Raw genomic sequence first — 12945 nt, forward strand, 5'->3', positions numbered from 1 at the left:
GTTATGTATTTATATCAATATTTTTTCAGTGCACACCAAAGTGTGGCCCAGGATTCAAACACAGAATTGTACTGTGTAAAAGCAGCGATCTTTTAAAAACTTTTCCAGCTGCGCAATGCCAAGAGGAAAGCAAGCCACCAGTCCGCATCCGCTGTAGTTTAGGCCGATGTCCTCCTCCTCGCTGGGTTACTGGAGACTGGGGACAGGTAAGAAAGTTCATAGAAGTATTTATTGCTGTTAAGTGTACTACATATTAGCATCTTCTAAGGATAAGATGTTTGTGGAAATGGAGAAGAGGTAGCTCCCATGACTGAAAGAGAAGCTGCTTCCCTGTTTGGCTCATATTGAAATGTGATTCTGAATGATAATTGTCTGCTGAACTAGAAAGGATTTGCTGGCAGCAATCTATTTTCTACTGGATGGGTTTCTGTATGTATTTTTTTAAAAAAATAAATAGTCCTAATTATAGGGGTTTTGGAAGGGGATTTTGATATACATACAGCAATGATTCAAGGTTTACTATTTTTAAAATACATCTAGCTTCCCTGAGAAACATGATGGAAATATGAAGCCAATTCCTATTTTAGTAAGATAGGGGCGTGTATATATATATATATTCCTATTTTAGTAAGATAGGTAGGTAGATAGACAGATAGATAGATGGATATCTCCACCAAAAAAACTTTGAGATCTATATAATTTTACATAAAATATGCTAAATTACCAGACAGAGAGCTAAATTGTTACAGGACAGGCTGAACATAGCTACCATTATGCAGTGTTTCTAAATATGATACACTGAGTTTGCTTCTTTCTTCGTTTTCGCATATGATTAAAGGCCTGTTTTAAAGTAATAAGTGGATGCTTTATTTTCTAAGTTTGTTGAGTAATGGCACTAATGAAAATAAAACAGTTCAGTTTAACTAACCAGGGTACAAGCATTTGTGGTATTATGGCTTTTCTTTTATGGTAGCTGTCCAGATGCGCATTTATCTTAAATTGATATTGTACTAAACCCACTGTTTAGTTACAGAAATTAAAAATGTTTTGAAACAGCAAAGTATATATATTTTTAAAGATAGTTTCCTTTTTCCTTAAAGTTTGTAGCAGATTTGAAGTCTTGTTTTCCTTGTTTTTTCTTCTTTGTTCTAAAGTGATTATTGCTCTCTTGAAAACATGCACTTAAACTCAGACATGATATATGAAATAGTTTAAACTATACCTCAAATCTGAACTGTTCTGGGAGCCAACATTGCATTGTGGTTCTTTTTCTTTGAAAGACAAGTGTTCCCATATACTGTCAAAAAAAAAAATAATATAAACTATTTTATGAAAATTATGCTTTGTATTAACCAGATCTCTTCAGATGCCTGTCTTTTGTAAGGTTGTCCATTTATACTGTTCCTGATTGCTTTCCTATTACCTTGTTCTATATTTAAAAATTGGATCCAAGTTGTTTTAGTTTTGTACCTTTCTTATTTCTAGTGTTCTGCACAGTGTGGTCTTGGGCAACAGATGAGAACAGTACAGTGCCTCTCATACACTGGACAAGCATCTAGCGAGTGTCCAGAAACACTTAGACCTCCATCAATGCAGCAGTGTGAAAGTAAATGTGACAGTACTCCCATTTCCAACACAGAAGGTATGTCTGCCATCTTAATATGACGTTCTGTAAAGAGTAAAATGGCATGGTCAGTATTACTGCATTAATTTATTAGTAAAAGTCTACACGACATCATCTCAGACTGTGTATGAATTTTTTATAATTATTTTCTAATTAGTCGTTGTAGTTCAAAGGTGAAGTCAATAAAAAGCTAAATGCAGGTTCTTTGTTTAAAAAAAAACACCCTTAAAACATGTAGCCTAAGTCATGGACAAAATACTATTGGTTTGTGTCATTAATTTTCCAGTCTCTTTATTGGTTTAATGGAAATGTCCGTAAGAGCAGGGGGAGCATGATATAGTTCTCAACCCTGACCTGCTCCATCAGTGGTTAACATAACAGTGTAGTGGCAAAAATAGTTAATTACATATTCATTGAAAGAGTGGGACCACAGATTTAGTGCTATACAATGTTTCAAGCCTGTTCTTATACTTTGACTTACTTGTCAGCTTCTACGTAACTTTTATTTTCTTGGACTGCTAATGACTGTTCAAAATAATTACATTTTTTTTACATGATGCAGTCTAATTTAATCAGACTATTAACTAGCTTCATAATAACATATTTTTGCTAGAGGATATGTTAGATAATAATGTCAAAGTAAGCTTATTAATGTTTAGGAAAGGCTCCAGATCTGAACTCATAAATTGTCCAAACCAACCTATTAGGAAATGCTGTCTTCAAAGTAGAATTGGAGTGCTAGGCAGTAAAACTCCAAAGTTTCTTTACTGATTGTAGAAATTGAGAGTAGTTACTCACCAGATGAGTACATTCCATTTTGTGTGGAAGGGGAAGTGGAATAAAAAATTACCAAAACACACATGTCCAAAATTTAAGAAAGATTGCACAACAGCGTTAGGTCTTTTAAAACAATTATTCCCTAAATGTTGACTTTTCCTAAATTTTGAGTAATTGACTGCAATGTCAATACCACTGCTCTTTTTAACATAACTAATCTCTGTGCGGTAAATAATGGAGTATCTTTTACACAGGCTCTCCAACTACATTGGAGTTCAATATCCTCTTTATATGGAACAAATACTCTGATTTTAAATAATTAAAAAAAAAAAAAACAAACGGGGGGGGGGGGGGGGGGGGCAGGGAGCAAATTTATGGTACAGTATTCCCAGATTTGGTATTCATTCAACACCTACTGTACCCGTTGAAGTTCACACTGTAGATTCAAAGTTGTCATAAAAGTCTGTCAAATGGAGATGTCTGTGATGAAATGGGAGCATACTAAAATCTCCCAGAAATACACTTTATTATTCAGTGTACAAGCACCGTAATTAACTGCTTGGAAATTTGATTTTAAACAGAGGCTTATCATTCCACGTTGTTATTTGAAAAGCATCTTCATAATAGAATTTTCCTTGCTTATTTTAATTCCCATTCTTATGCTTAGTACTCTCAAGTAATCTTTACATGATGATTATCAATCTAGGAAACTTTCTGCTCCTTAAAGCTCAAAGGCTAAATGATACTTTATTTCCAAACAAAGATGTTGACTTTTTCCAAAGTGGCAAAGTGGGCATGATTTAGTCCCAGTCTCCTCTTAGTTTCAAGATGACAAGGTCGTATTGTTATTTATATTCATTACATTAGTAATTCTTCAATATTATCAGGAAAAAATGCTAATCTCCTATAGATGAATACAATTAGGGGTTTACGGTGTGTGATATATGGACATTGGGCGGCCATACACTTCTTTACAGTGGAACTGTGCAGGGTAACTGAACAGTAAGCCTGCTGGTCATAGTGAATTTGAGGGACCTACAGACTTCATTTGAAGATTTTTGGGGTCCACAAATAGAAATGTTGAAAATCACTTACACAGTATTCCAGATGGACTTCAGCTCTTTGGCCTGCACTCTGAGTGGGTCAGGCGTGAGCCACCTTACTGACAGCCATGCAGCCTCATTAGCACAGTTAGGAACAGAGATACAGCACAATCTCTTCCAATAGATACGGTTCCCAACATGTTGCCACTTAGCATCCCATTTTTGCTTACGTCCCACATTGAAGGTATTTACTGGAAACCACTGATCATTTTAAAATGGTTAAGTGGCTCAGATGGCTCAAAAGTAAATGTAATCTTGAAGATCATTTGATAATCTAAAATACCTACATCCTTCCAGAAAATTGTTGCTGCAATCCATGAAGTAATAAGGGTGCCCTATCCCAAAATTAGATAAAGATTTTGTCTTCGTGGTATTTTTTCAATACTTCTGTGAGTATTTCTTAAATACATACTCTAACTTATACACATTTCAAAGCTGCTATTATATAATGAATATAAGAAGCATAAACTGAGGATTTGCACAATAATGTCTGTATATTGCATATTTTCTGCCTTAAAATAATCCTCTTGCACACAAGGAGTTCCCATCTCTTGTTTTGGTGGTGTTAGCCTTTAAACAGAGAGGCATATCTTTTTCAGCATACAACAGATGATGGAAAGCTTGTTAGATTTCAAGAAGTAACTAATCCTAAAGAGCACAACTACTTTTTGAAAGATAATTCTGAGAAGGAAATATTTGAGTTCTGATATTTCTTCGAGGATGTATTTGTGAGAGGAGCATGCTGTGCCTGTACACTCACTCCTGTCTCTCTCCCGGTGCAGTGGGGTGTGAACTGTGTATCAGCATTTGGGTTACGGGAAGGAGTCAGGTCTCTGGGAGGGAGTGTTCTGCCCGGTGGGAATGTGCGTACATAGTGGAGCATACCTGCTCACATGCGGAGACTTTGTCTGTATGCCACATAGTAGCATCGCCTCGTGCTTTGGGCCCCAGTGTGGACCAAAAGCAACTTCAGCTCCAGATCACTGATTTGCAGCAGGGGGATTGTAGCTGAGGGGATTCCCTTCCCATTTCAAACCCCAGCAAACCACCTGATTCCCTTCACTTACCAAACTCCAGTGCTCACTGCCTGTGGAACCCGTTACACAATTCCTGCACAATTTAATTTTGCTAACCCAAGCAAAGAACGTACATTATTTTGAGGAAGCTTGAGCCACTTTGCAGTATAATGACCATGTTGGTAAAGTTTGGAGGAAAGTGCAGGTTGTTTACATAAAATAAGACTCAAAATTTTGGGGATACAGAAATAGTAAAAGGAAGTTATGATACATCATGTCACATTTTACATCTGCTTTAGCTCTTTGTTTTCTTTGACTTGTGATTTAGAATTTTGTAGATGGGGTTTTGACAGGCTGCCACTGAGGAGGGTAACATGCATTTGCTGCTAGAAGTGAACTACAGGCAGCAGGTACCACATGATTTGAAATGTATTCAGAATTATTTTATTGTCTTAAGTATATATATATACACACACATCTGCTGAGTCTAGACTGCTAAAAGGCATCTGAAACTTCACCTGAAATTCTATTTTATCTCTATTTATGTCATTTCAGTTTTCCTTGTGCTTTGTGTGGTATGTCTTTGTAGTCTCTTTAGTTGAAAGGCACAGTGACTTTCTGTGACTTTATTACTGTAATGTGATAGTAAATATCATAATATTGTCTGATCTAGCCACAAAAGTTCAGGAAGGGAGAGTTTAATATGTTTAGCTTTCTGAAACTTATTAACAGTAGTTACTAGGAACAAAAAGCCTTCTGCTAAACCTCTTCCATTCAACCACAGTCCTATGAAGAATAGGCTACTTCATCAGCCACTGTATCTATTTCAAAACTGATTTTTAAAACAGAAGTTGTGGGCAACTTCCAGAATATTGTCTCACTGCTGTCCAAATGGCATTGGCTGGACAGGTTCCAGTTTTAGTCAAAAGGAAGAATAACTCAAGGAAACATGAAATAGGATAATTTCAAATCCTACTTTTAGCAGAAATGCAGTTAGTGGCTTTACCTGTATTTGACTAAATGCAATGTGTATGAGGTTATTTTTGGGGCCGAGTGAACTTTTTACTTCTCATCAAGATGAAGTGAACCTTTTTATTCCTTACTTCATTTATAATTCACCATCTGTCTCCTATATTCCCAGTCTTCACAAACACAAGGACCTGAAATATTTCTTGGAGAAATATTTGACCTCTTTTGGAAGGTTTTTGAAACAGTGAAACACAATGACTGCGTATGATAGAGAAACATGTCTCTTTCAACCAGCTACCCCAAATGTCTTTTCTCCTGGTGCCCAACTCTGTTTCCAAATTGAGAATTTAAAAATTAGAAAAGTAGTGCATAAAACATTGGGTTAGTGAAATTAAAAAATACCATTCAGTACAGATACTAGGGTTCAGCCTCACTGATGCTAGCCTAGGTTCCAATACTAAAAATCCTCATCTGCACTTGACTTGCTACTGTAGTACTGTATTGGGTCTTGCTGGGCCCCACAGCAGCCCTCGCAGTGCTGTGCTTGGTTTGGTAGCTGGAAAGGTGGTGATAACACACCAGGGTTCTGGCTGCTGCTGAGCAGGGCTCACCCCGCATCAAGGCTGTCTCTCCAACCTTCCCCTCATCCGCACCAGCTGGGGGGGGAGAAGGGGGTAAGATATCGGGAGGGGACATAGCCAGGACAGCTGACCTAAAGTGACCAGGGGGATATTCCATACCATGTAACGTCTGCTCAGATATAAAAGCTAAGGAGAAAGGAGGAGGACAGAGGGGGGGGGCATTCATTATTTATGGCGATTGTCTTCTGGAGCAACTGCTACAGGTACTGAAGCCCTGCTTCCTGGAAAGTGGCTGAGCATCATCTGCTGGTGGGAAATGGAGAATAACATCTGTTTTCCTTTGCTTCCGTGCACGTGACTTCTGCTGTTGCTTCGTTAAACTGCCTTTATCTTGACCCACAAGGGTTTTTTCACCTTATTTTCTCCCCCCTCTATTCTGCTGAGGAGGGGAGTGATAGAGCAGCTTGGTGGGCACCTGGCATCCAGCCAATGTCAACCCATCACATGTATGCTTGCAGCATGAATGCATCATCCATAACTACATGTTCCAACACAAAAATTACATACTAGGAAACTCTATGCAGAACAACACAAACAGAAGGAGCTGAAAAATGGTACATGCTGATTGTCTTTGTTTCTCTACTACTTTTTTCTTTTCTTGCCTGTTTGGTGTGTCTGTTGTCTCTTTCATGTTTGGCTTACAGACATCTTGGAGTCAAGGGTTGTTGTTTCGTTATGCCTTAGAGCAACAACATCCTGCCCTCCAGTCTGCACTTCTAGATATGAAATCAATACAAAGTAATGATAATGGTCGAAGTACTGTTAGTTCATACCCTTTTCACATTTTCTTTACAGCTGTTGCAATTTGAGAAAGATTGTAGGAGGAAGCCAGTATCAAATCCAACCTGAAAAGTAAAAACTTAGAGCTTTCTTCTGAGACAAATCATCTGAGAAAATGAATCTTAATTTCATTCTTCCCATCACTTAATTTTTGGTATTCAAACTTGTGGGGTTTACTTTTTCTCTGTATACATCTCTTCCATCTTCCTACACGTGAAGCAAAGCTCCTTGCCAAAGTCCTATTTTAGTATCAGTCTGGAAGGAACTGTGCAAATGCTTTTGACTAAAAATCCCCTATTGGGCATCTGTCATAATATTCACTCCAGTGCAAAGGAAATCTGCAGCAGCAACATCTGAGTTGTAGAACCAGAACGTGCCCCTGAGCTGACAGATGCAGCTTTATCTCCAGCTATATCAGCATAAAAACTGGGAATGGGCCAAACTATTCCATTCTGTATTCACACCTTCTTTACACAGAAAGGAAACTTAGCTAGAGGAGAACCACAGTGTATTCCAGCAGTGCTCCTGTAACGTACCCCCACAAGTCACTTTAGATACAACCTGTGTGGGACAGAAAAGGAATCCTTCCTCCACATGGTTGAGCTTTTGTTCTTCCTGGGAGAGTTACCTGCCAGTATGACGGGCTGCTAAGGCAGTAAGCCCAGCATATAGGGAAAAGGCAACTATGAAAAAAACCTCTTACATGTCTATTATGGGCATAGGAATGGCTTTTTTTTCTACATAAAAGAAATTGTGGATGTGTGGAACAAAGCCTAAAATATAATCCACCATTCAGTCCAGTCAATGAACTCGCACTGTTGGTGCATTTATTCATAACACTCATCATTTTCCCCATCCCTGTTAGCTGCAGTGCCCATTCTGTTTCAGGGATTCGTACAAATGTAGAGGCATGGTACCAAATAGCGTGAATCGTTTGGATAACCTCTCGTGGATGGGTACAATAACTCCTGAGAAAAAAGCTGTAAAAGCATTGTAAGAAAAATTACTTGTATTTCCTAGCTGTCTAAAGTGATCATTTATCCCAATAAATGATAATTCTTCCAAGACAAAGCGGGCACACTTCTAAATGTCTGGGGGAGAAGCCCTGCAAACATGTTTATGGCTTTTTAAAATATATTGTGTGCACAGTGCTGGACTAGAAAGAGTAGTTACAAACAGGGCAAGGTGGCTGGATAGAGAAGCAACATGTTAAACGTAAAATTTTCATCGTAATTTAATTTTTATTTCTGATTTTTTCTCTTTAATGCTTTTAATTATTAGAGTGCAAAGATGTGAACAAAGTGGCATATTGCCCACTGGTGCTGAAGTTCAAGTTCTGCAGTCGAGCATACTTCAGACAGATGTGCTGCAAGACCTGCCAAGGACACTGACCCACAGAAAGCACAAGAATGTGCCTTGTTATTACCATTGTGGAAGAGTGTCAGAGTGTCCATTGAAGAGAGTCACACAACGCAGTGAGATTGACGTCCTTGCAAATGCATTACCCTGTGGAAAACGTAACCACTGGTCAGCCCCAGCTGACAGGATTTCAATATTATTTTAACTTCTGTGAAGTGGGATTTATTAATCCAAAGTGCTGGACACAGTATAAGGAGGGCATGCCAAATTGGAAAGATCCACACAACACATATAGAATAGCTTACTGTGGAACATTTGTGTTCTTTTGACTAAATCCAATAGTCTGTTTACCTCCTTGGACCATTAAAATAATTTTTATTATGGACTTAGCAATGACACTGAATCCATTTGTATTTAAAACTGTTTAAAATGTAGCTGTTATGACTTGGTCTACTATGAAAGTAAAGAAGAATCAAAAAAAATTTTAAGTCATAGCTTAAAAATGTTAACTATTTTATCTCACAACACAGCACCACAATTTAAATTATAAAATGAGCTTGGAAATGTTATTTAAGGAGCAGAAATTAAAAAAAAAGATATGTATTTTTCTTTCATTCCACCTAATTCCCTTTGGAGTAATCCATATTTCCTGAATACTGCTGTGAGCCATATATAAAGCTATACTAAACCGAACAACCATGAGGGACTTAGTTTTAAGAGGTGCAACAGTTATTGCAGTGGTGCATGAAATACAAGTGTGCTATGAAACGAAATTAAATCTGTGTTGCAGGTTTATAGCCATCTTACCATTGTACAAGTGAAGCTGAGATTTCCACTGAAAGGGAACATATTTCAAAATCATGGAGGAGGCAGACTCCCAGCAGTGGTGAAGACCATGTTGCCAGCTGCTTCACTACTGCTATATAGGTTGCTTAGAACTTACACTTTTGTTTACAACACCAGCCACAAAGAAGAAACAACTTTGTGGGCATCTAGATCTGTTTTTCTTGTTACTTATGATTCTCCAAAACCAAGGAATTCCAGTGCAAAAGATAAGCCTACTGTGTAATAGCAACCATCCTTTGCAAAGCTGAAAGTCAAAATGGATTCTCGGTATTCCCTTCTTTGATACCATAGCAGAAGTACATTTGTTTGTGAGGAAGAATATGTGAATGTGCAGTTCAGGCGAACCCATCCACATGGGCAAAGTTTACAACCAAAGAATAAACAACTCATGGAGGTATCTAGGTTGTGTTCAAATGAGAAGTGAAAAGTGTGCTTGAGCCAAGAGGCCTGTTGGACTATCAGGAGTAAGGCACACTGGAAAAAGGGTGGCTAGAATGAAGTCTAGCCACCTTACCCTAAATGCCCAGGTACATATTTAGAGCTAGACCATACTTAAAGCTAGGGGCAGTTTTCAGCATGAGACTGGAACAAACCCGTGCCTCTGGATTAGTAACCGGATACCTTAACTATTCTGCTGCCATACTCCACTTATTTTGTTATTACCATATTTTTAATAGTCACCAAATACTTGGCTTTTTAAATGTGAAACCAAACATTCAGGAATCTACTATAAAAAAGCTAATTGTCTTGTTCCTCTTCCCTTTCACTTTTCAGTAACAGACTCAATAAAGGAGGTAAGAAAAGTAGGTACTTGTTTATATTAACATATTGTACTTGAACACTTGCATTTTGCAGCAGGTACTTGATGAAGTGCTTTTGTGTCCAGCTATGCCTCCTTTGTTGTAATGCAATTAAAATTACGTGAACAATGTGTTACAAATTCTAACTCAAGTAGCACTTTTTTAAAAAAGTACTCTTTTCCATGAAAAATAATTCCAAAATACAAGATTGAAGTGTACCAGTGTATTTTACCAATAACAAGCCAAATGTGTTGCACACTATTTACTAACGTGAATTAACATGGAACAATAAGTATTGTTAACAGGATTCATACTATGAAATCCCTCCAACATATTGACAGTCTGTCCGTGGGGTTTTGTGTAGCCCATGTGTTCATGACCATCAGATTCCTGTCATCTGCTACCTCTTGCCATTATTTCCACTTCTGTAGGCCTGTGTGACCAGTGGAATTCATTTTCAGTTGGCTCATGTGTATTCACATATGCTTATCTGCTGCTCTCATCACCATGTAAACAACTCCTGTTAAAACTGACACCAGTAAATAAAAAACCCCACAGCCTTTGGGAGTTGCACATAGACATTAAGGGCAATATGCAGTCCTTCTCTGTTAAGTGAATCGACTTTGTATATTCTTTTGACAAAACACCTTGGTGCTAGCATGCCCTGGCTAGGTCAAAAATACAGTCAAAGGGAAAGGGGTTGCTATGGCATTCCCTAAGCAACAGACCTCTTTGTATCAGGGTCCAATTTTCTCCAGGGCATGATTTTGCTTATCAGCTAATGTGTCTTTTCAGCTAACAGGAAAAGGGTTTTCTATGTATTCGAAAGAAACTTTTTTTTTTTTTTTTTACCTCACTTAGGACATTAAAATTGAAAGGAGTGTTTCCAAAGACACATTTTGCTCTCTTACTGGTGCTAGAACACTAGGGAGTCTGATGTTTACAACTTAACAGCTCTGAGGTTGGAATTTAAAGAACTCCCTGGAGCAAGGTTGAATTTGTATTGTTAAAGGGAAAACACAGAATGTATGTGGATTTACAAACTAAGCAACACTTCAGACTAAGACTGAAAAATGAAACATAATTCAAAGAAAAATAATTGGTTTCCACAGCACAGTTCATTGCTGCTGCTACACTGTAGCCATCTATGTAATCTAAGCTAAATAGTGTTATATTCCTAAATAGTGACAAAAGGACTATTTGTATAGGCTATAAATATGGCAGGCCTAGAATCAAATAGTAGAATATGAAATACAGAAATCAATCTGATGCCAGTACTTCCACTGAGCAACACTATCAGCTAGAAGAAGATCAAAACAGAAAGAAAAATCTAGAGATTAACCCCTCAAGGTGTATACACCCAAAAATAGTCCATTTCATTAGGAACTTTGTAATGGAGTGAATGTCACATAGATATCCTTAATAATACAGACTGAAATTACCTTTGTATTATTGTGATTAGTTGCTTATTATTTTATACTCAGTATTAATGTGGTACACTGTTACTTTGTTATTTTTGCTTTTGTAAATTATATTCTAATTTATTGTCAAGTTTCTTAACACTTGTTCTACATGCATTCTCCTGCTTGTAATGAAAAAAAAATATTGTAACACTTGATGCAGTGAAATTCCACACCAGCCACAAATTTGTTTTTAACATAGATAATTTAGTAAAATAAAACTGCAGCTTTTAAGAATGATACCCATGGTACAGTTGTCTATTCCCTGATTTAACAGTTACTAGAATTCTGTATGCTTACCATTTGCTTCATCAGATGCATCAAAATATATACAAGATGTTTTCTTTCAAGTAACATCTATATGTTATGCTACAATCCTGTCCTTGGCAGCAGCAATGTTTGTCATATATCAGCAAAAAAAAAAAGGAAAAGGAAAAGTCAAGACCGTGGTCATGTACATTGTTAGATGATATTTTAGCCTAAGCAATAATGTAGATCAAGAATTAAATTAATGGCAGCAAAAATATCCTGTACTTCTTGGAATGATTTGATTAACAGCTAGTCAATAATAACAATAAAATGTCCTTCTTGCATTGAGCTTTTAAGGTTTTATCTGAAGTTTATCTGAAGACATGTTGGTTTTTAATATAAAGAAGAAAATTAGAAGACTTGGTGCCACTGTTGCTGAGAGATGATTCTTATCTGTTCCAGTAAAAAAACCTTGTATGGAGATCTCTGATCAAGTCCTATGAAATACTTCTTGTTTCTCAGTTAAAATCTCCTTTCTGATATAGTGAAAATCACCCTACTATTATGAGTGGGCTGTTAAAAGTAGAGAAGTTTCATTATTCTGATAAGGTGTTTACTAATTTTGGTTATTCTTTTTTATTCTGTTTACAAATAAGAATTAAAAAAAACAATTACCTGTTTTAAAGGTACAGGTATTTCTACTTGTGCTTTGTCACAAAGTTTTATTGCCCTACAGATTTGAAGTTAAAGATGGCATAGTCTTAGTAAATAACAGTCTAATAACAGTTTTCTCTGTTATTCCAAAACTGTTGACTTTCTTCCCACACATTGACACTACAAGTTACTACCCGATAGGTTTCCCGCTATTCGGTTTTTAGTGTTATTCTTTCCCCCTGGAGTGTTTGTATTTTGAATGATAATGACAAACTGGGTACACTGAAACAGATGTTGTTGTGTTCCCCGCTTTTCCTCTTCCTCCTCCTGCCTTAAACCTACCATCACCCATGCTGACTACAGAATTCCTGACACACAACATACCCTTCAGTCTTCTGAAAATGTGCTCTTCCTGCACCTAAACTTCCTTCTGGAGCCAACCCTGCAATTATAATTCTCTGTTACGCTTTTTCAGTTTATTTCTTGAGGCAGTGGACATTACTTTTCCTGAGATACTGGCTTTTCCTTTCCCTCATTTCCCTAGCTATAGCCCACAGCAGTTCCTTCATCAGTAAGCTCCCTGTTCTCTCTGAAGCCATCTGACCTACAAGAGACACTTTTAAATATCCTCTGTAGAATGCTGAACAGGCCCTGGTTATTTTGCTGA

At 37.3% G+C, this 12945-nt stretch overlaps 1 protein-coding gene across 1 annotated transcript in view; it reads left to right on the top strand.

Moving 5' to 3' along the window:
* The window catches only part of ADAMTS6 (ADAM metallopeptidase with thrombospondin type 1 motif 6), a 159598-nt gene extending 147983 nt beyond the window's left edge, over nucleotides 1-11615 (top strand). Inside the window, exons 23-25 of the mRNA XM_055791488.1 lie at nucleotides 30-206; nucleotides 1486-1642; nucleotides 8192-11615. Coding sequence (XP_055647463.1) covers nucleotides 30-206; nucleotides 1486-1642; nucleotides 8192-8301 — 444 coding nt within the window. The 3' untranslated portion in view covers nucleotides 8302-11615. The remainder of the gene's footprint in view (nucleotides 1-29; nucleotides 207-1485; nucleotides 1643-8191) is intronic.
* The last annotated feature ends 1330 nt before the right edge of the window (nucleotides 11616-12945 follow it).

This window comes from Falco peregrinus, chromosome Z (assembly GCF_023634155.1).
Source record: "Falco peregrinus isolate bFalPer1 chromosome Z, bFalPer1.pri, whole genome shotgun sequence".
NCBI classification, from domain to species: Eukaryota; Metazoa; Chordata; class Aves; order Falconiformes; family Falconidae; genus Falco; species Falco peregrinus.